This window comes from Labrus bergylta, chromosome 4, assembly GCF_963930695.1.
Source record: "Labrus bergylta chromosome 4, fLabBer1.1, whole genome shotgun sequence".
In the NCBI taxonomy this organism is placed as follows: Eukaryota; Metazoa; Chordata; class Actinopteri; order Labriformes; family Labridae; genus Labrus; species Labrus bergylta.
Genome location: NC_089198.1, coordinates 9,367,431 through 9,391,211, shown reverse-complemented (window position 1 = coordinate 9,391,211; position 23,781 = coordinate 9,367,431). Strand labels below are relative to the sequence as shown.

Genomic DNA, 23,781 nt, shown 5'->3' with positions numbered 1-23,781 from the left:
GGTGTACTTGAGCAAGGCACCGAACCCCCAACCGCTCTGGTGTGCTCCCAGTGTGTCGCAGCCTCACTCTGACATCTCTGCACTGATGCATGTCCACAGGTCCTGTTTGTGCAGGTGTGTGATTGAGGCCTGTGTGTGAGAAAACCAGAATTTCCCTCAGGGATTAATAAAGTAAAAATAAAAAAAGAGATACTTTCTAGTGTTGTATAAACGCCAAGATGTACATGGCTTTGGACAAGCATCAAAAGCAAAATTAAACTGTAACATCAGAAATCCCTTTCATATTTATTTTAGTTGTTATTGATGGAAACGTGCACAGGCAAAGTGGAGCTATGAATGGGATCCAGTGAAGTCAAGGACATACGTGACTGTAATGAATGAAGAGTCATCAAACCAAGAACAGGTACAGCAGCTATCATACGATACACACAATCTGCCTCACACCTCCTTTTTCTCACATCTTACTACAGCAGCTTCTCTCTGATTTTATCCTTGCTGGTCTCTGAGAGCCTCGTCATAGTATAAGGTGTACGTATAGGGCAAAAGTATAGGAATCAGGTCTTAATGTGTTGCTGTGTGTGTGTGGGGGTCCTCATAGCACTTTTGGTCTCAGCTTCACAAGATCATTTAATTTGATCAGTATAGCTCAGGGAATGTTGATTTTGATGTTATTTCATGTAGCTAAGCTCATTATTATTATTTTTTTAGCTCAAAGTACGGTTGTTTCATCTGATTTTGTCTGAGTCACTACTACTAACAGTATTTTTACATTGAAACAACACTTTGAGTTAAAAAATGTAGCCAGAACATGCAAGTGTCACTTTATGTCTCACAAACATGTTTTCTGTCAATGGTATATTGTGTTTTATTTATATTGAGGACCGCTGTAGGACTGTCTCTCCATTTCTATAACAGGACCTGTTGGACTGCTGTGTTCCTCCAAAGGCAACCTCGGAACAAGCCTGGCTCCTTAACAAAAAAAAATGAAGCCATTTATCACATGGAGCCGTCTAGATTGAGGATGACTTGTTGTCGCTTCAAATATCAGTTTTCATCTGCTAAGGTTATGATCCTCCTTCACCGTGGCTCAATGGACTCCAGTGATAAACGGATTTCACACTTACAACTCTATTTGCAGCAGCAGACACATTAGTTATGACCCGTCGTAATTGGATATTTTACCGGGGACATTAAACTTACCCACTGTAACTGCATTAGTTATCAAGGTCAGCGTGCTCCTCCTGTCTCTCACACAGCCGCCGCTGACTGCAGACAGTGTTTTTAACACAGAGGAATGTGTGTGCTGCAAATACAATATATTAAGAAGAATGACACGTCGGTGGAATAATCAAAACGTCAGCTATACTGTAAGTGTAACAGAAAGCTGCTCAAGCATTTATAATGTTAGGTAAAGTGAACAGGACGAGCTGTGATTCTATCGACTTGGATAATCTGAGTGTGTTTATATCACACTGTCAGTTAGATCGCTTTTATGCAAAGGTGAAACCTCGGTCTGAAGGTGGAGCTACAGGAAAACTCTGCAGGTTTTATCAACATCAGAGAGAAGGATCTCTGGGCGATCCTTTAGAGTGTCGTGGAAGGGAGAAGTGTCCAATGCGTACAGCTTATCCACAGGGGTACCTCAAAGATCAGTGCTTGGTCTCCTTCTCTTCTCCATATACACAAGCTCAGCGTTTTTTCCGGGCTGAAAAGCGCTGGCTGTACGCTCGGGAGTGTTTGCATGAAGCGTTTATGCGCTGAGAAGAAAAGCTCTGCACGTCTGTCCTGTCTCTATGACAACAGTCTGTTGACAACGGGCGCTGTATGACCGACACTGCTCTGTTACTTTTTACTGCATGTTTTATATCAGACAAAGAGCAAAGAGGATGTGAGTACAAGGCACGTAAGCGGCAAAACTACAGGGAATATCATACATTTGGAAAAGAGCACCGGTGACGTCAACATCACCTTTCTGAAAAGTTGAAAGATTTTCAAATTGAGTGCAAACCTCGGAAAGAAAAGACGCTGGCGCTGCGCTTTTTCTCCAGGCGTCTGCTTTATGCTATGAACGCTCTTTACTCATTGAAAACAATTGAAAAAAGACACTGGCTGCAGAAAAAAAGAATCCTAGGTGGACATGGGGCCTGACATCATTTTAACAAAAGACAACAAACTACAAGAAGAAGAGGAAAATAAGAATCTACCCTGAAACAGAGCATGGTCAGAGAATGCTACAGGTCTTTAAATCATAGCTGGTGTTCACTCAGACGGCTGCATCGTTGTATTAGATCTTTTTTTTCTTGTGTCAGAGAAATGTATGGAAAGACTTGTTGGGTCATAAAGGTCAGTATTTTTCATCTTCTGTATCTTACCTTTCCTGTATAATTTCAAAACATCTAATAGAAATTTTTATGAATCCTTTTGAGAAAATTGACATGGACTGAAATCAATCTCACCTGGAAGCCTTTCTCGGAGCTTCTCTTACTGTACTCAGGAAACTAGATAGAAGATGAGCCATGAAAGAAAAGACGAGTGCTTCTCATTGCAAACACTGCTCTTTCCTCACTTCACACACCTTGCCACTGAATGTATGAAGGTGGTGTAGATGTCAAATCATTTGGCATCAGTTTGACATTGATTAGGTGTTGAGGGAGATGGTTTCTGAGGCTGTCCAAAAAAAGTAGTTCACTGTCTCCGCACTCCAAAGTGATTCTCAGACGCATCAGAAATTGGACCAAACTTCTGTTCCTCTTAGAAAAAAGTTTCCCTCCAAAGTTCCTCATATGAAACCGAGTTTTGTGAGCAGTGACTGCAGCCGGCTCTGTAGTTTCAGCGAGCTAAACATGTGCTTAGTGTGACTGTTTTTCTATGCATTCATCTGTTCTTTTCTAAGCTATTTTCTTGTCGCATTAACAGGTGAGCTTCCGTCTGTTTATACACCACAGTCTCCGTTCTGAGGTGTCCTTTTTTCACACTGAGACGGATGCAGGTCACAGTTTATCCTGCTATTTGTTGTGTATTTGTATTATCCCGGTGACAGCAGCTCTGCAGACTGCTGATGAGAGGAAGCAGGGCCGGTCAGTTTGCATCACAGAGGAGCACAGAGCTGAGTCAGTGGCCATTAAAGACGGGAGGGTAAGGCTGAATTTCAAACACGACAAGACAGAGTTTAATCAGAGCTAAGCACTAATGAGAGGAATCCTCACATTAGTGCTTTCTTCCTTGACGGAGGAGGAGGAGGAGGAGGAGGAGGAGGGAAAGTTTGGGAAAGAAGGATAGAAGAAAATAAAAAGTCAGAGAGGATAAAGTTCATGTGTCAGTGCAGGGTGTCTGGTTGTTGTATTCCCTTTGTGTTTCTCACAACTGCCGTGACATTTTCTGCTGGCTTTCCCATTTCATCCCTCAACGACTCTGCTGTTTGTGTGTACTCGCCACCATCTGCTTTCTGGATGCACCGACTCACATCTTTGAGATGATTTGACTTCATAAGACAAAACAGGAGGAGTTGTGGTAAGCAGGGCAGCAGGTATGAAGGACAGCGAGGAAGGTTTACGGGGACAGAAATGAGCCAGAGAGGAAGAAAAGTATGGGAGGAAAAGTGGTAAAAAACACAAGGAGCAAAGAACAAAGAAGAGCTAGAGGAAAAGTAAGGGTGGAGAAGTAATGAGAAAGAGCTTTACAAAGAGGGATAATGGCAAAGTATGTGCAGCTTATAGTTTCCCAGTCGGCGCTCTCTCAGCTGCCTCCACAGTTTCACCCACGCTGACTGTAAGGGGAGTGTGTGGGTCAGTGTGTTTGTGCGTTTGTGTGTGTTCATGTACAGCTCTCCGCAAAATTGGAAGTTTTAAGGAAGAGCGTGACAGTACATGTTGAACCTAACCTGTGCCAGGGGTAAAACGACTTTAAAGAGCCCATATTCTGCCCTTCTTGGGGTTCGTATATTTAATCTATGTACCTACTTTTGTACGTTCACAATAGCTAAAGTCCAAAAAAAGTGTCTGTTTTCATGTACTGCTCCTCCTTGCTCCCTCTCCGCTCTGAGTCCGTCAGCTACGCTCTGTTGAGCCCACACTGTTAGACCCCACGTGGGCCAAGTCTGCTCTGATTGGTCTGCCGATCCGCTCTGTCGTTATTGGTCAGTTGCTCAGCACGCTTCTCGGAAATTTCAACATGAGCTGCTGGGCTTGCCACAACGAGCCAATGGGCTTAGATCAGTGATCTCACACTGACAATGACGTCGCACTGACAAATTTTTATTGAGGGGGGCTAGAACCGAGCGTTACATGCAGCTAATGCTACAGCTAACAGGAGGACGTAGGAGAAGGTGTGTTTCCGCAGACTTTGAATTTTTGCACATAGATGTTCCTAAACATGCACAGGACACATGGAAAACACACTAAAGAGCATAGAAAACCAGAAAAAGAAGAATATGGGACCTTTAAACATTTTGAATAGATTGGCCATGTCAGCTACACAAGCCTTCATTCTCTTTTGTTACAACATATTCCTACGGATTACAACGGCATCAAAATAACCTTTAAGCGCCTCCTGTGGACAAATCAGTACTTTTAATCTCTTCTGATCAGAAAAAAACTCATCCTCCTGTCTTTTAACAAATCTATTACTCATTGTGAAAGTGTTCAGAAAGTTGGTTTCTGCAGAGTGCTGTTAATCACTTCGTCTGACACTTGCCCTGCAGCAGAGGAATCAGACTTTAAACATTAGAGGCTGTGTCAGTGTTGTTGCTTGTGATCTTTTTTTTGGCTTTCAAGATTCATCAGTATTTCAGTCTGTTTCATAACCAGCTGAAAAACTACTCACAGGAACTAGGCCTGCCCAATTAATGTCATTTTAACTGCGATCAACATTATGTCCTCCCCTCGGTCAAAGAAACTGGATTGATGGTGGTTATCTAAAATAAGTGGCCAGCCCAATAAAAATCCCAATGAGGCTCTTTATTGAAAATATATTTTTTTAAATGTGACCACATTGAAACTTTGTTTGGTCAAATATAATGTAAAAAAGCCAGGAACTGTTTTTTTTTGTCCCAGTCCAGCCATGGCAACAGGTGAGCAGAAGGATGTATAGATTTTTAAAATAAACAATATTGTACGTAAAATTCATAAATAATCGTGATTAATGAGCATGATCCTAACAGATGAATAAAGTTATTTTAATTGAATTGAATTAATAATCGTCATTTCGGCCAAAATTGTGCAGCACAAAGTGCAGGGCATTTCAGCGGCGTTTAAAATAGCCGTCAATTTGGTTACTGATGAATGTGACGAACTGTTTCAAAAAGTCGACTAGTCTGAATTAAAATGTTCATCTAAACGTAAGGCCAAAAAGTTCCCTAGTATCATCCCTAATATAGAGAGTAGTGACTGAGTTTACGGGGAACACTCCTTCTGTATCTTCAGTGTTTTAATGAAAACAGGTCATATCGAAGGTGTGGGTCCTCAGGGAGCGGAGAGAAGCTACAGGAGCGTCTCAGGTCATAACATAACACTGTGATAGATTCTAACTCAATGAACCGCACAGCAAAAAACTGAATTTGTGTGAAGTACATTATGAACTTTGAGAACATATTGACCTCAAGCTTCAGATAAAATAAAATTAAAGACAGGCAGAGAACAAATGTGTTTAATACTGGTGTGGAGCAATGCCACCTATAAGCCTAAAGTCTCCATAACAGCACCGCCATCCACACCAGCATCTTCATAAACACCAACATTGTGCTCACATGAAGTGGAGTGCATTCTTGTTTGGTGTATCAGTTTATGATAAAGGTCTAAAGGTGATGTTCTAAATCAGTGTTTTTCAAAGTGGGGTTCCAGACACCCTGGAGGGTCGCCAGAGAGTGCATGGGAGGGTTACAGAAACTTGGAGAGAAGGAGTGAAATGGAACAAAAATAAAAAAAACATTTTATGTGACAAAAAATTGTAATGTTACTTTTTACATGTTATGAATCTCTGCATGTTGAAATATCAGTTATTTTTTTAATGAAAATCCTGCAATGCAAAAAAAAGTAACACCACTCTAGCCAATCAGAATCGAGCAGCTGCTGTGAGTGACTTTGATGCATCAGAAAATTGTGGCACCACTGAAAACTAGCTACCTGCCTCCTTGTTATATGACTAAAAGAATAGACCGCCGCTTGTCATTATGAGCCAGCACACATAAAGTATGGTTTTAATATTTTAAAGAGGACATATTATCCCCCTTTTCCACCTTTTCAAACAGTCCCCCTGTGGTCTAAATGAAACATCTGTGCTGTGCTTTGGTCAAAATATAACACGAATCAAGCACCAGAGGAGGTTTGTGACCCTGTATAAACCAGCTCTCTCAGAACGCTCCGTTTTGGTGTGTGTCTCTTTAAATGCAATGAGCCCCCCCCCCTGAGTTTCCCCCGTAGAAATCACTCCTCTCTAGCAAGAATAAAAATGTCGGACCTGCACAAAAGTTTTGTTCTAGGCTGGGGATGGAGTCCATGGGTGGAGATATCAAGGGGAGCAAATTTTGCATTTAGCATTTTGCTCTGTGTTGTAAGACTTATGCAGACCACAAACAAAGGACTGGATGGGTTTATTTCACATTTTGTGGGTCGGTAGACACTCAGGTTACCCAAATATATGTTTAAAAACACTGTACAAGTGAATTTTTAAGTAGAAGTAAGAATTTCAGTGAAGTGACCAAATGTGTTCTTGGTCTTGAGGTTGATATTTTTTTCATCGTAATGTCCAATGAATTTAAGAAATGTTGTAAAAGGGGTTCCCCGCATATGAGGGTCTTTGGCATGGCAAAGTTTGGGAACCCCTGTTCTAAATGACTTCTATGCGTCTTCAGCCTGTTCTATTCAAGATGTTTGTTTTGTAAAACGTTTTTCTTTTCATCCAAAAGACATTCATAATCTTTTGCTCTAAAGTTTCGATGTCCATCACACTTTCTGAGGCCAATCCACACAGAAGGTTGTGACCAAAGTGCTTTAACAGGAGGGATTCTCCACCATCTCCTACTTCTCTGAGCGCTTCCTTTAATTGGAGTCTGTCTGAGTTTTCACTCCAGCTATCACCAATTACACCGTCCTGTAAAAGTAAGGCAGCTCGGCCTTAAAGTTCTGCATCAACGCTTGTCTCCATGACTTCTGTGAAGGACAGAAACTCGTCTCTTAGTTAAAGAGATCTATGAAACCTTTGTGTTTGCAGCCTCAGGAAAAGCAGAGCTCTGTTCGAGTGTTAGAGAGGCAGAGGAGAAGATGGAGAACATCAAATTATCTGCAGAGAAAAGTTTTTTTTTTAAAGGAAGCACTTATCTTCTAATGCGTCCTGAGGGAGGATGGCGCCGAAGTAAACCAAAGTACATGCTGTGACTGCAGCTGCTGTTGTGTTTTAGCTAAGGTGTAAAAAACTCTCTCACACATACACACACACACGTACACACACAGAGCCCCATAGATGCTTTTGCTCATGACATCCAATTTCTCTCCTCGGAGCCGATGTAAAAATGTGTGTTATTGCAGTGTCAGTGCAGTTTTCTCGTCTCCAAAGACCAGCTGTTATAGCGAGGGTGTAAAGGGTCTGTCTCTCTGCAGCTATCCTCGGGAAAAAATGTTTCCCCCTCACCTCAACAGCATTACCCAGATAGATCTCTTCCTCCAGCCAGACCAGCTCCCTCGTGGACTGAAACTGTGTTTTATAGATGAGTGATGCATCTGCAAAGCCCTTTAAATAAACGATGGAAGGAATTGCAGCAGCCTTGTGGTGGTTTAAGCTTAAAGTCGAGACCTGCTGCTGGGCTGCCCAGTGTTGTACAGACACAGTGCACACAATGAAGATATAAAACTAGGTCAGAGGATCTGCTCTTTGATAAAGTGAATATAGCATTTGACGATATTTTAAAGGTACAGTTGGTCAGGGTTAGAGAAAGACGAATTCTCTATTGAGAATTCGCCTATGGGATGTTTGCATTGGATTTTGGACAAACGCACGTTTCTGAAGCGTAGGCGTTTTATTCAGCAGGATAATCTACACAGATGAACGCAATTTTTATGATGTTTGAAGCGTTAATGCAGCCGACAGAAGTAAAAAGTTAACGTCACGCTACAAGCTAACTACACCACGGTGGGATGATTGTGACGTCACTAGCGTTATGCTTCAGACGATCTCCGATAAACTAATCCACATAGCTTAATAAATAGTTTACTAACATAATATTCACCTGAACCTAAAGATTAAACCTACCGGAGACATCTCCGTCTAGTGAGAGAGTTCCCGCCCTCTGTGTCCGGCGTGATGATGTTTAATGTCCCCGACAAACACTGTAGTCACATTTAGCCACTTGTTAGCAACCGTCTTTTTAAAGACGAGTAAAAACTTCAAACTTCAGCTGTGGGGGTATTACCTAACGTAGTTTATGTGGTCTAACAAAACGCCAAAATCTCTTGTGTTAACCACAGACCTTATTTCAGGAGTCTAACCACAAACCCATTCATAATCCCCATTGACTTTTAGATGTTAGACCCAATGGCGCTCAAATGCTAACTTACTTCCGTGTTTCAGGACTCATTCCTGTGGCGCTCTATAGGCGTCTGGAAGAGGTGGCCAACCAGTCCTCTTTCATAGCTAGCGGTTAGCAATATTAAACTTCCACCAGAGACTTACCTTTTTCATGAGGGCCATTGTTTACAATCCGGCTCACAAGTGATACCGGAGATGAAGTTTAGAGGCGTTTATGTAAGAGCAGATGTATCCTGCATCTTTTGGTCTCCACATGGACTGTTTCCAGCATACAGTCAGAGGTAGCTGCAATACCAGTGGATACAGTTACACTGGGACCACAAACACAAACCAGAAGGATTCTAAAATCTTGTCATATGATAAAAAAAAGAGATGAGTGTGTAGGAAATCACCTTCTAGGTCTTCTTCAGTGGATCATTTTTGAACAACGGTTTAGATTATAGACGGTTTCACCTTTGGACATTATTTGACCTCAAAACCAAAATCGGCAAACGGACCATAATTTGCATCAAACATTTAGATTGTGAAAGCATCTTTTGTAGAATGTATTATATAAGGCTAAACCTCTTGAGATGTTTAATTTGTGTGGGTGAAATTAACCTAACAAGCTCAGGGGAAAGACCACTCAGCAGTGAAACAATAACCCAAATATCAGACAATGCTGTGTCTAAACACAATATAGACATAGCAGCGATGCACTGGCCTGCTTTAACGCTGCTCTTATTTAAATATTTGAGCAGTGTACTGTCACTCTAAAAAAAAGATAAAAGGTACAGTATGCTTCTCTGGCTCTCATTTGCATAGAAATAGTTGGTGCTTACAAGCTTTTTCTACTGGTGCAATGCAGAGTTTTCAATTTCATGAATCCCCAGAGTCCACTCCGGTGTTTCATTTTGTGAAATAAATTAGATTTGTGCAGGTGCTCGGATGCTGTGAATATCCTTGTGCCGTGTGTTTTATTTGAATGACAGAACAAAATTAAATTCTGCGCTAAACAGAGTTTTTTTTTCTCCCCACAGATACTTGTTGTTGGTCTACTGCTCCCCATTAAGAGATATTTACAAGCAAATATATTCAAATTATTTACTTAGTGCAGCTGCTGCATTAGTAGATATTTTATTATACATGTCTCCTCCTGGAGCCATTAGTAGGAAACGATGCAGCCTGCAGCATTCCCTCGAAAATCTGCATAATTCTGCCGTTATAATTCACACTGAATGTTTTCTGGGTTGCAGCAGCGTTTGACTTGATAAAAAAAAAACTGAAGAAATTCTTGTTTTCTCAGCAGCTTCTTTTACCTCCGCCTGTGTTGATCCTGGCAGTTTAAAGATAAAGACTATTTAAATGCTGCTGTGAGGTGGCTCGCCGCTGTTTTGATCACTTCATTTGGTTGATGTCTTGTCTCCCACACAGACCCACACCGCCGCTCAGAGTGACGAGCCTCAGTGAGAAGATTGTTTCATGCTTTCAAAGGCAGCGGTGGATCAGTGTAACGCTGAGCGCTACGTGCATCAGGGGGGATGTTTGCGTGGACGTGTGGGCTGTGATCTTAGCACATACAGAGCGTGCTGTATAATGAGCTTATTATGTGGTTTTTTCCAGCTGGCTTACAGGTCGGAGGCCAGAAGGAATGAACATCTTGCAAGGAGTGTGTTTGACAGCTCGCTGAAGAAATGGAGATGCAGAACAAATATCCCTGTTGTTGCTCTATATAAATAAAAGATGCTGAGCTGCTCATTTTGGAGGCTGTCTGAGTGTTTTTCACACAAAGGTGCCTCCTGAGAAGAAGAGTGGCAACTCTTCGAAGTACTGGCAGAAAACACAAGAACTCAGTAAACACAAATCATGTATACAACAGCAAGATATCTAGATCCAAAAACATCTTTGTAGGAGGTCTGGAGGTCTCTCACCCAGAACATCTTCAGCAACAGAAATGTCTTTCCCTCAATTTGATCAATATATATGCACAATTTGAAGGTTTTCCTCACCACTTTGAAATTAAGATTTAGTTATGTGTCCTCTTTTTATGTTCATCAGGAACATTTTCACACAGTGATGCATTCATTTAAAAACATGTAGACTTCAAGTTCTTGTGTTTCTGTTCTATTTTAGCCCTGCGGAGTTCCTACAGCTGGAGCTTCATACAGGCTCTGCAGCCTTTGTTGTTTTTTATGACATCATTGGACTAACTTTAGTTTAGTTTATATATAATCAAACATAATACAGAATGTGTTCATTCTGTGACACATGATCAAAGTAAGTTTTACTGACCGAAGAGTTTAATTCATAAAGGGGGCGGGACATTGTTGATTGACAGACAGACAGTCACCATAGTTACTCACTCTCACCTGCCTGCTGCTTTGTAACGTTGTTTAGTGTAATCCCTATAGGTTCCGTTATCACAACAGGTGAGTTTCGGGTGGAGAAGCTTGATAGTAACTTTTAAAAACTGAGAGAGAACAGAAAACACCGACAGCAACATTTCAAACACCGGGGTTATATTTCCCCTCACTGTCTGTCTGAGCTCCTCTCTGTCTGACTCTCTGCAGACTGTTAGCGTCTCTCCGGCTCCTTAAACGGTTTCGCTCTCCGAGATGTCAACTTAACTGTGCACACTATGCAGAGAAGTTAACTGTTGCTCACAACGTGTCGGTTTGGAAAAATATCAGTGGAAATATCATATAAAGTGTTTTTTTCGGACTTAAGTTTTAAGTTTTGTTTTTGTTTTCACCACTGCGGAGCAAAAGAGAGGGAGACGCGTCTGTGTCGGAGCTTAAACTGCAGCATGAGAGAATAAACACATTAGCCCGGTTATACGATCTCTCTGCTTTGGCAGATCGTCAGCACGTTAAAATCCTTCACGATCTAAGATCGTTATATCGCCCACCACTACCTTGAAATTCAGGATTTCAGTGTCTTACAGTCTTATTGTTTATTATTAGTTCTTTGTTTTAGAGGAGCGACATGAAAAATGTTTTCAATACGTGTTGCTGAGTTGGAATGCAACTTTTCTAATTTTTAAGAGCTCAATGACAGAAATCAAAAAACTGTGTGAGGAAGTTAAAGAAAACATATAATGGGATGCATCTGTGTTGTGTTCTTTTGCGTTTTGTTTTTCTGTATCCATTGAGAAACAGGCTCGATCTCCTTTGGGTCAAACTGGAGGTAGAAGTTGTGCAGATTAGTCAAATGAACATTGACGTTTTGTTGCTCGAGGATGATTGTTAGAGCTCTAGAGCAAAAACAAACCATGTCTGCAGCCTCATTATCCCCGCTCACCGCTACATGCTCTGAATGGATAAACAAGTCTCCGCTCTGCTGGTACTGAGAGACTCTGAAGTCTGGGTTTGCGGGGCTTTTAGAGCTCTGAGGAGCAGGACCTTGTGTTCACTGCTGTTTGTTGAGGTGATGGATGGAGCTCATCGCTATTCAGGGTCTTTTCTATGCACAGGAATCGTAAAGAAGTGGACTATCCAGGTGAATGAGGCATGCTTGGACCCTCTGAGCCTCTGGTTATAGTCTGCAATGCAGGTCAGCTTTTGAACACCTGCGAATCCAGATCTGTGCAAATACTCATTTACAGCTTTTGCATTGCTGTCAAACTCATCATTTATCATTTTTTTGGCAGTGATTGAGTGAATGACTTGGCCGGAGAGTGAGTGATGGCTGTCCAGGAGGATATTGGATTGAAATGGAAAGATATTTCCCATCACTCAAATGTTACCATAACAGGCTCCGAGAGTTTTGTGACGCTCCCCTTCTTTTATTGGTTTTACCTCAGGCGGAAACTTTGTTTTGGGAGCCGTTATTAGATCACTTAATTCTGTTACTCGGAAACTTCAGCCGAGAAACGGCCGCACAGTCACTCCATAAATTCTGTTACAGATTTTTAAAATATCCTCTCTTCAGTTTTCTCTTCCCAAAATGACATTTCTTTCCACACATATTTTCTGCCTGACTGGTTTGAAGTGCTCGTGTCTCGGAGTAAAAAGTATGGGGTTGATTCTGTTCATTTAGATTTTTTTAGGTCGAAAATGGCAGAAGAGGAAGTGTGTTTTTCTAAGTTTGTTGTTTGAACTGACGGAAAGAGAAAAGGAGGTGTGTTTGTTTCTGTGCCGAGCAGGAAGGTGCCGCTGTTTAATATTCAGGAAAAGCTCTCTGTTTCGACACAGCCGGGGTCAGTGTCGAGGTTCGGTGGCTGTCGAGTCCAGCAGGTATTCAACATTTAGCTCCATTTTTCCTCTGAGCTGTCTGCTGTGCTCCACTGGTCACACTTTCAGGGACGTCGCCTCTTAAATGCCAAAGCTGCGCCGAGGAGAAGCGACCCTGTGTGTTTTTTTTTTTTAAAACTCCTCCGCTCTCTCTCTCTGAGTGTTTCCTCAGCAAGTCGCTTCTCTCACCACACATTATCTCCTCAGGGATTACAGCTCTCGGCGATGGAGAGGCGTCCCTCTCATTTCGTCTCTTCAGACTGCTGTAATTCACCTGCTTCTTCACGCTGAGGGCTCCTCCACCTCCCACAGTAACAAGTGTTTGTCAGGGCCGAGGCCTGCGGGGGTTCAGATCATCAGGAGGAGATCAGAGGAGCACAGAGCTGGAGGCCGCAGGATGATTGTTTGAGTAGACAGACCGCATTTATGAATTCAAAATGAATGACGATCAAAGCCACTCGATCCTCTTATTAAAGCCTCACTCTAGTATGTAATGTGACTGCACATCATTTTGATAATAACTGCTGTAACAATCTGAGTTCAAAAGACTTTAAATCGCTTCATTATGAAAAAGAAACTTTCTCTCTTTGTAGTTGTGGGTCACTTGGAGTAGCAATCCCACCTCATCTCCAACAAAACAAATGTTTGGGCATTTTTTTATGTTTACCCCTCAGCACTCTGTAGAAGGAAGAGTGCCTAGCTGTGGGAGTGTCACCCACCTGGGGGAGGGGTTACTGCCCTTTGTGATGTCACAAAGGGAAAATCTCCAAACGGCCTGTTTGAGCACATATTTTATTTGAAAGTTGAGCAGGTAAAAGATGGAGAGGATGGACTTTTCTCATAATTGGGGTTTTTGTAGATGGACTAGGGACACATATTAGTGTTAGAGAAACATGTTGAAGTGTATTTTATATAATATGTGACCTTTAATACGGATAAATGATCAAATTCTGTTGTTAAAGGCTTTATATGAGATTTTTTGATCCAGCAGATGTCGCCCTTGAGTACCAGCATGAAATCAAAACAACTAGCGCTGCATTGTTGTGTTAGCATGCTAATGCTAGCGATCTTTATTATGCTCGTATCTTCACACTGCATGTAAATTTACCTGAAATGAGCGTGATCTAGAAACACAGTTAAGCAGTGAGTACAGTATGTTATTCTTCTTTTCTCTAGTCCCTCAATTAAACAACTTTTATACACGAGGGGAGGAGTCAGCCGGCCGTCCCAACGATGTAAACAAAGTGAAGATAGGACTCTGAAAACTCTGAAAACATCGCAGACAGTGGGACTCGGGTGTTACACCCATTGTAGACAGTCATGACTCACAGAGTTATTTTCAGAGGATATACTTGATTTATATTATATTTAAGTGTGAAAAATATATAAAGCCTTTAAATCTGTCTTATTTACTTGTGAAACATTTTGTTAGAATGAGAGTAATATTCCTCATTAAAGAGCAGAGTCATCATCAGCCTGTGTTGGATAGAGACAGATGAAGACGCTGGTGTTGACAGAGTAATCGAAGCTAAAGCCTCGTCAGTTGTGGGTCGGATCGACCGCGGCGTGAATCATTGTAATTGGCTCTTGTCTCAGCGCTGGAGAACAACATCCATTAACAGAGAGGCTTTAGATGGAAGCAGTGTTAGTTTGACTTTAGACTACACTTCTGGAAAGATATGAATATTTACTGAGCTGATGTTTAGGAAGCCTTTTTGTATTTGTGTGAGATGGAAACACAACTCTCGTAAAATAAATCTTCAATCCATCCAAGTGTTCCTTTTATGTTTCAGCACATAATTTCTCCATGTTATGTAGTTTTAACGAGAGCCCGACTGATGTGGGATTTTTGGGGCAGATACCGATAATGATATTAGTGAGAGAAAAAAATCCAATACCGATTTATCGCCGATATCTTTCTTACATCTTTCTTCGATCTGTAGAGATAAATATAGACATACACACTTATTGTGCTGATCCCTCAAATGCAGTTATCAAACACTTGTGGAAAAGATAAATGAAAAAGACAGGATGGTCACTCAACTGGAAAGTAGCTGCGTAAGTATGTGCGTCACCGCTTGACACTCTGGAGAGTGATGATGCTTGTTGTAATCCATATAGCGCCCTCTGCTGGTGAAAAAGAACTGGGAGTTGTAATACAATGAAACTCAAATGAAAAGTTATTTCACTAGTAAATAAATCTCGTCATATCGGCGCATATCTGCAATAAAAGTGGCCGATACTGATAATTGATAAAAAAAAATTAGGCTCGATATGAAATCTTCATACAAAGTGTTAAAAAAGAAAAAAAAAGAAAAAAAGGTTGCCGGGTGGATCGCACCGCCTCGAGTCGCAGCAGGGATCGACTGAGGCCTCAGTGAAGTTGATCCATCGAAGGAAGGAGTGTCCACGTCGGCTAATATAAGCTAATATCGGCCGATTAATCGGTCGGGTTCCAGTTTGAACAAATTTAAGAAATGGCTGCTACACAACACACATCATTAAATAAATAATGAGACTAATAGAGACTGGCAGAGGAGAGTATTAAAACAAGCTTAATTAACATAGACGATTAGACGATTATGTGGAACATATGACGTTCGTATTGCAGCCAATCATCCATGAACCATTAAAGTGTGAACGGTGTGAAGGTTTCTCACACAGCTGATTTGTTTCCATCATCGTTCAGTCTGTAATGAGCCGGTTAGGACGCCATTCATCTCCACAACAGGACATGATTACACCGTTCACTTATCCAAGTGGACATTAATACACTGTTCATTTGTCTAATAAGCTGAAAGACTTGTTTCCACCTGGGGGACATTAAACCTGCTTCTCCGTTATTAAGTCCCCCCCCCGTCACTGCTCATGGTCTGATATTCACAGACTCGACAGGTTTTTATCAAATGTGTCAAAAAAGACTTTAGAACATGTGGATGATTGTCTCTTTCTCGTTGTTGTTTATTGAAGCTGATCATTTTAGAGGCATTTTTTTCATCTCGCAGCATGAGTGATCTCTCGACGTGCAGCTTTAAACATTTTTACAGTTTTTCCCGCTCAGGCTAAAAGACCTCCGCTCTCTGAACCTCTCAGCTGTGTTGGATCCACTTGTTTCATGATTTCAAAACAATGAAATGATTCATATTCACGCTACAAGAGGAGACATCCCATGTGTCGAGCTGCTGTTTTTTAATACTCAGTGAGAGACAGGAGCACAAAGTCAAAGGCCTGTTTCCACTCGGCTGACATTAAACCCTGCAGCTCCAAAATAAAACAGCACTCCTCTTCAGCTGCTAAATGGAGTCTATCCAGGCGAGAAGAAGAAGTGATGCTCTGGCTTAGTTACCTCTCATATTCTGCTTTTAAGAGCCTGTAAGTGACATTTTAGTACAAGTGTTTCAAGGGTATTTCTGTGAATCCAAATCCCACTTTTGATCTTCACTCTTGGATTTTCCTACACAAACATTTCTGTTCTTTTGTTGTGACAGTCAGCACAACCTCTTAGCACTTTTCATGTCAGCGGTTTATTTGCTAAAAAGTGTTTTTGTTTTACTCAGAGCACGTCTCTCTTTGGGAAACCAAGATTCAACATTGATGTTTCATTTCAGCCTGATCCAGGATCTGATCTTGAACATTACCAGGAATGTTTGTTTCCTAAACCAAACAAACCTGCAAAAGCCTCGTACCATTTTTTGTGTAGTTGTTCATTCAAGCGAAAAAGCCTACTTTTAGATATCGCAGTGTTTCTGCAACCCACTGACATCACTAACATTCTTCTTAGAAGAGAGTCTTTTTACATCCACACATCGGCACTCTGTCACCGAGAGGTCTCAACATGCAATTTCATTTAAAAGCTTTTCTGTGATTGGTCTGTGACCCCATTATGTGATGGACCAATTGAAAAGGTCGAGTTATCTTTGCTTTTACTGCTGTTTTTTGATGTCTATATTTATGTTGTTATTTTGATGTACTTTGGATGGTCTTTTCTCCTTGGACTGACCTTTGTTTAACTTTTGCTCCTATGAGAATATCTGTCTAATTTTGTAAAATATTGTACAATTTGTACAATATCTTCTCTATTAGATAGTCTGTCCGTCTCACTAAACCTCTGAGAGGACAACCCTTTGTTCAGAATATGTTTTCGCCACATGGTTAACTACCAAATCGTTTTTGAAATTGTGTATTATTTTTTTTACAATTGTGTATTTTGACAGTTTTTCCACTTCCTGGAGTATATGTCACCCTCTTGTGGCTCTCCCTGTTTTGTCTGTTCAACAGGTCATACTGATTGTTTTGCTGGTTGCCAAACTTTAGAAAAGACTGATTGTCTCCTGCCACATTTGCCTGAAGTAGATCCTTTGGATGGAAACGTTGCCATAAACAAAGTTGCTCATTGGGAGCTGAACAGTGTGCGGACCTTTCTCTTTTTTCTAGTATTTAACTAAACTTTTCTTCTTTGTGATTGGTTAACAGAGGTGTGTGACGGCGCGTTGGTGTCCAATCTGCCTCCATCGACCTTCAGAAGCTCCTCTCAGCTGTCCAGCAGTCACGCTCCGGGCTTTGCCAAACTCAACAGGAGAGAAGGTGAGGAAAGGTTTGACACAGTAAGACTGCTGCTGCATTTAGACAAGATATCTGAGAAAGAACAACCAAATGAATACAGAAGTAAATCATACGGCTGTAAATATTATTGTTATTAGGGCGAGATATATCCTTTACATGGATGGTTAATTGAGCAGATCTGCCACTGACTGTTTACTTTTACAGTAGCACCTTCACTCTGTGAAGTGAAGCGTGAATCACAGGCAAGCGGCAACCTCCGGTGATGAAGCCAATGCAGCGGTGTAAAATCCTGCAGTTAATTAAGTGTCACCTTTTAGGCTGTAATGTGTTTTTACAGCTCTCAGCCTGTCGTTAGGTTGACTGGAAGTTAGGTTGAGACAGGATTTCCAGCATGGCTACTGCTGCTGATGAATCCCCTGCAGGAACAGATGGCTGACGTCACTCAGGCTTCATCCATTAATATTTAGAGTTGATAGTACTCAGGCAGCCGAAGACGTTGAGCTTTTGTTCAATCAGAAGTTAGAATCACTGGGCTGGTCATGCAAACTAAACATGACTTTCAACATCAATAAAAATGGCTGATGACTTATAAGTAAAACTATTGCAAGCCACAAGATTATTTGTCAAGATTATGATGAAACGTGTCGCTCCTCCGCAGGTTTGTTTGACATTTTAATTGATGTGCACAAAAATACATTCATCTGTTCAAATGTTTGTTGTTGTTGAAATATATAATCTATATGCCAAAAAGAAAAGGGATCACAGTGTCATTGTTCAGCCCTAATTGATATTGTTTGAGGGGTATGTTTCTCCGTTCGTCCAGTGAAATGTGTTGTTTATCTGAGTCTAACAAAGACATCAGAGAGGAAGTAGCAGAGCCAAATCTCTCATTTGTTCCTCACAAACTGCTCCGACTCAGTTGGGGCTCAGTGGAGAAGAGATTAGGTTCAACAAAACACAACAAACGGAAGCTTTAACTGTACTCACAGACACTCACAGGTAAGTCATCTGTGACTAGTTAAGAGGAAGACTCAGGATTGAAGAGACGCCTGAGGGAAAAAGGACGTGCAATCTGACAGTGAGAGCAGCTCCTCTCTGTCCGATCTTTGTATTCTCTGTGAATTGTATTTGTTTTGAAGGCTTTATGCCACAAAGACCCTTGTGAGTGGTGTTTGTCTGACCCTGCAGGGAGTCCTGTGGTGGATGCTGATGTGAGGCTTTGACAAAAGTGAAGATCACGCTTTATTTCTTTTCACTTTCTGCTTTCTGCAGGGAGCGAGCTTTTGCTGATTTATCCTCCCATCAAAGTTCAGGATCAGCTTGGGGGGGGGGGGGTGAGAGGAGTTTCATCCGGATCTGAATGGTTTCCACCACCTGGGAAAACCAAACGAAGCGAAGCCTGCAGAACACAGCTCAGTCCTCCGTTTGCTTTGGTTGAAGCCAGCAGCCTTTTTGTTGCCAGTCGGCTGTCTTTGTTTGCTGCTCTGATGAGGATCTCTAACTTCTTTGTGTAGCCTGATCCAGCACACTGATATATATATCTTTTAAAGTTAAGCTTTTAAAGAGTCTGCAGTCTGACTCACCTCCAACACGGCTCCCATTACTATCTTAATAAGGAGGAAGTAGAGGTTGAATTGATCCATCAGGTCAGTTAACACAGACTGTAAGAGCTTGTTTTCATCGTTGCTCTTTGCTTGCACTTGATGGTCTTAAACCAGTCCAGTATAAATGCTTCTGACATTTCTCTTTGGGAACTCTTACATGAGGCAGATGAGCCGAGGATGTCGGATATACAGAAATATCGCAGCTGCAGTTAATCTAAATCACAAGACAATTTGTTTCCTCTACTATTGAGCTGAGACTCAACAGATGAACAGGCGCTACTCCAGGGTGTTTTAGAATCAAATTACGGCTTTTACGCTGCATGGAAAAGCAAGTCTTGCCTGGAAGTTATTTGCCACTGACTGCTGGCTTCACAGGAAGTAAGAAGAAATGCACATGCGTTGCATTCAGAGATTTTCCAAACAGTAGTTGACACATTTTCATTGTTGTGTCCAATCAGCTCGGCTTCTCTTGCTTGTGTTCTCAGTTTATATTTACAAGCTTTGGTCGTGCAGACAGCAAGCTAACCTTTCTGTAACATCAGAATGTAAAGTGTCATTACAGCTCAGTTATTTAAATATGTTTGATTTAAACACAAATAGATAGTTTATATTTGTGATCCACCATCTTTATGTTTGCTTCAACAGCAGTTTAACAGCTAATCCAACAACACTGGTTATATCCACGCATTACCCGTATCTGCTGTAGCATGTAGCATGCAGATTAGAATATCAGTGTTTGTTGCATTTCATGCTCAGCAGCATTCACGCTGCTGGATCCCAGAGAGCAACTCCAGCTGCTCGCTGAGGAATTCAATGAATAAAATGAGTGTCTCCCTCTCATTTCCATATCCTGCTGCTGCTGCTTACACTCCGCCTCCTCTAGGTTTTCTCTAAGGAGTTACTTCATTCTCAATTCATTTACACGCTAAGTGAACAGAGATTATCAGAATCTAGGAAACCACCTACGCAGCAGCTCTACGAGGGTTTTGATCAGTCAGGCTCACAGCTGGAATCTGAAGGACTTCTCACATATGTGTTTGCATGAATAGGTAGGGATGTACCAATTTGTAATTACAACACTGTTCATTACAGAAAACATTTTTTGCATTGCACATGTATGGAACCTGAATGTAATTTTAGCAGACAACTCCCTTTTGTAAAAATTTGAAATATTTATTGCAGAACATTGTTTGTGTTTGGCGTCTAAGCTCCGACCTCATCACTTCTCACAGATTTATTTCACATGCAGAAATGTGAGGAGTAATGAGGTAGTATCTTAAACCCCCAGTCAGAGCCTGCAGGTTGCTGTTGGGGTGTTGGGGGTAGGAAGTAAAGAGCGCAGTACTGGAGCAGGACAGAGCTGGAAATGACATGAGAGACCAGAAAATGTTCAGCTTGTATAGAACGTCAATTTGGGTGGATGTGTTTTTTTTTCAAGTGATTGTGGAGAAAAAACGCATGTCAGTGTAAAAGCTAGGGTGGAACGATATCTAGTGTTACCATCAACGTAGTCATATCGCAGGACTAGTGATGTCAGTCAAGTGAACTGAAGCACGTCATGCTGACTCTTAATGTTGTTTGATGCGAGCAAAAAAAACACCAGTTTTCTTGTTTACTATGAACAATTTGCTATAAAAGTATCTGATATCAACATCATTAGTTAGAGAACTGACGACTGTGCATGCAGTCTGTGTATCTCCTGGATGTTAAAATGTCCAGGCTACAGGTGACTCTGCTGCTGTCACAGATTCATCGTGCATGACGCCTGAGGCAGACGCTCCATCACAGATTTGAAATGAAAGAATTCACAATTATTGCAATATCTTCAATTCCGTGATATCTATTAGGATGTGAAAAGGGATAGGAAGTTATACCAATAAACATTCTTTTTATGTAAATATAACCAATTGATACTGAACAATCATTTGAAGGGGCTTTAAGTTTCCCTTCAGTTTAAACCACTGTATGTTCAGTCCGAGGTGACTTTGGCAGCAGCATGGAAAAGTAATCTTGTTGTTCAGTTTTGCAAATGGCAGTGGATAAACAAAATATGGTTCAGCCAAAGATAACAAATCACTTATGAAGTAGATAAGAATGTCAATAGTTTTGCAGGTATTGGGTCATAAAGAAAAGTATTGTGTAGATTAAATCTGATAGTAGTGCTTGACAAAATGTCAGAAGATCAACGAAGTTATTACGATCAATCATGAGGAGGGAATGGTTGTATGAACCAAATTTTAAAGCAATCCCTCAGATGTTTAGTGGTACAAGATCATGCTGACAGAAGACGAATGGAACCAGTAGGCTTTACCAAATTTGATGGGAATCTATCCAATGGTTGTTGGGAAATTTGAATCTTAACTGAAGTGGTCGACCAACCAATCAAATCAACGACTGACAGGCGGACAGAACTTTCACAAGAAATGTACCCGCTCCCCTAACAAGTCAATGGCCTTGAAGAGAGAGAGGGGAACATTTCTTTTTTTACATAGTCAGTATTCAAATGAACAATGAAAAGATTGTAAAAATGACTTTTTTTTAAAGATCACATTTCTGCTATAGGGAAACACCATCCTATTGTTCGAATAGACTCAGCAGCAGTGTCTCTCTTTTGTGTGTGGGGGGGGGGGGACCTGACATTGTTCTTCAGACTTTGACCTGATGTAGCTGATCCCAGTGGAGGCCTAGTCTCTGAATCCGACACCACAAGTGGATAAAAAGCCCTGATAGTGTATCGATCGGAGGAGAATGGCCTTTTATCACAAACCTGGATGATAAATCATTCAACTATTTCAGTCTTTTCATCTGCTGATTCTTCTGATTCATTTTTTATTTTCCCTTTTCTTACATTTTTTACGTCTTTATTCCTCCTGCCACCTTCTTCATTTCAAATAGTCTCATATTTCTTTCTATTTCCATCAGTCTTCCTTCCCTTTCTCCACCTTCATCTGAGCCGTCCCTGTCCATCTTCTGCTCTTCTGTTCAGCCTCCGTTCTGTTGTAATCATTGGTTTCAATCTGTCTCCAGTCACAATGTTCATTTTTCTTCCTGCAAACTAATTTAGCCCAGCTCTGTCTTCGTGCCAAATGTTAATAGCATACTTCCTGTTTAAACATTTTCTGTCTCCACAGCCGGCTGACAGTTATCAGTGACACCATTGCAATTATGTTGGAATAGACTTTAAAAGAAATATTGTGCCACTGTATTCATTTCCCCCAAAGACTTAGATCTGAAGGAGGAGGGACACTTTTAATTTGAACCTATAAATTGGGTCTGACTGTGTAACAATGGCCAGCCAATATGAATATTACACGTCTACATGTTGTGCTGTCCTCCGTGGCGTTTGAAAGCTCCATTGTTACTCTTGTTTTGACTCTATGTACCACTTTCTAATCAGTAGAATTTTGCCTCGGTTGCTTTCTTAGAGACTCCTGTCAAAACAAATACAAAACAAATACCATAAATACCACACATTGAACCCTAACTGATACCAAAAATGTTTCTGATCACTTAACAGTCATTGGAAAGAAACAATCAGGTCAGTATATACTTCTCAACTTTAGGTTATATCCCACCATCCTGATCAGCAAACTCACTTTCTCTCATTTGTAGAGATTTATAGTTTGATTTTCAAATTTCCTGGAAACATTTTTCATATTGGCTTATAAATCCAGATTTAAAATGTATTATTTACCCTGAAGACAAGTCTTAGCTTGGTTTGCTCCCCTCGGGTATACGGAGTGCTTCAGTGTCTTTCAGATCATCCCATCTACCTGGCAGTAAGGCTGTTCCTGGCAACCAACTTCAAAGTCGATTAAACACAACTACAATTCAGACGTAGTCGACTAGTTGCAGTTAAGAACCGGTCAGAAAACTTTAAAATTCAGCACAATCTATTAACGTTGGCTATGCAAAGAATCACAGTGTCTCCAGGGAAACAACGTTAAATTGGTTAGCCAAGTGTGGCAAATGTTAGCAGTCCTACATGTAGCACCACCAGCATTCGGTCCTCCTTGCAGGTTAACATCCATATTCCTTTGCTGGTTATGCATTGCTGGGGTCCAGTGGTTATATACCAGTTTAACCTGACGCAGCCTACATACAACTTTTTTTACATTTTCTAGATCAAAATACCGCCAAACTGCTCCGCGTAGTGTAATGAAATGCTATCCATTCACTGTGCTGGTTTACATCTGGGTAGTAGACCATTATGGAAATATGGCAGACTTTTCTCAGTACATGTCATTTTGTAGAGGGAAGGTGAGTTATCCTGATTTCTTAGCTGTGTTCATAGTGCCTTCATGTACATGGCTTGGCCTAGCTCCACTGTTTTCTCAGCCATATATGCTGGTTTTTTAATCTTTCCTTGGCCACATTATGTAGAAGATAACCTCGTAGTATACCATCATTTGCACTGGTGTGCTTTGGATATTTTATGTCTGCCCATAGTTAGTGTGAAATTCAAGGGAAGGCAGAGAAATACCAGATAGTCCACAGTTCCCCCTGGCAACCATCTGTCACTGAGCAGGTCAAATATCGCTGTTGATGAGGGCAACAAAACTGATTTTGAAGCTCAGAGAACATCACTTTAGGTATGTTTAAAACTATCCATCTAACTTTGTTGGATAGAGATTGGTTTAAAATGTGTGAACAATCCCTTTAACTAGTGAATTTAAATAAGATAGTTGTGGTGCTGTTGGATCTCAATACAAATGTGTCTAACATAATTATATGTGTCTTGAATTTGAGAAAAATAAGATGAAATCATCCTACAAATAAGATCCTGACTTCCTTGTTTATATCGTCTATATCTGTCCTGCTGCACCTGCTGTCGCTGTCAGAGCAACAGCGAGACCATTACCTCCATGTTGGACTCTGTCTGACTG

The 23,781-nt window shown here is 41.1% G+C and overlaps 1 protein-coding gene across 1 annotated transcript in view; it reads left to right on the top strand.

The window, feature by feature from the left end:
* The window catches only part of LOC109989878 (contactin-associated protein-like 4), a 113,076-nt gene that overhangs the window by 12,673 nt on the left and 76,622 nt on the right, over nucleotides 1-23,781 (top strand). The window contains exon 2 of the mRNA XM_065953644.1: nucleotides 17,202-17,312. Within this exon, the coding sequence (XP_065809716.1) occupies nucleotides 17,202-17,312 (111 nt within the window). The remainder of the gene's footprint in view (nucleotides 1-17,201; nucleotides 17,313-23,781) is intronic.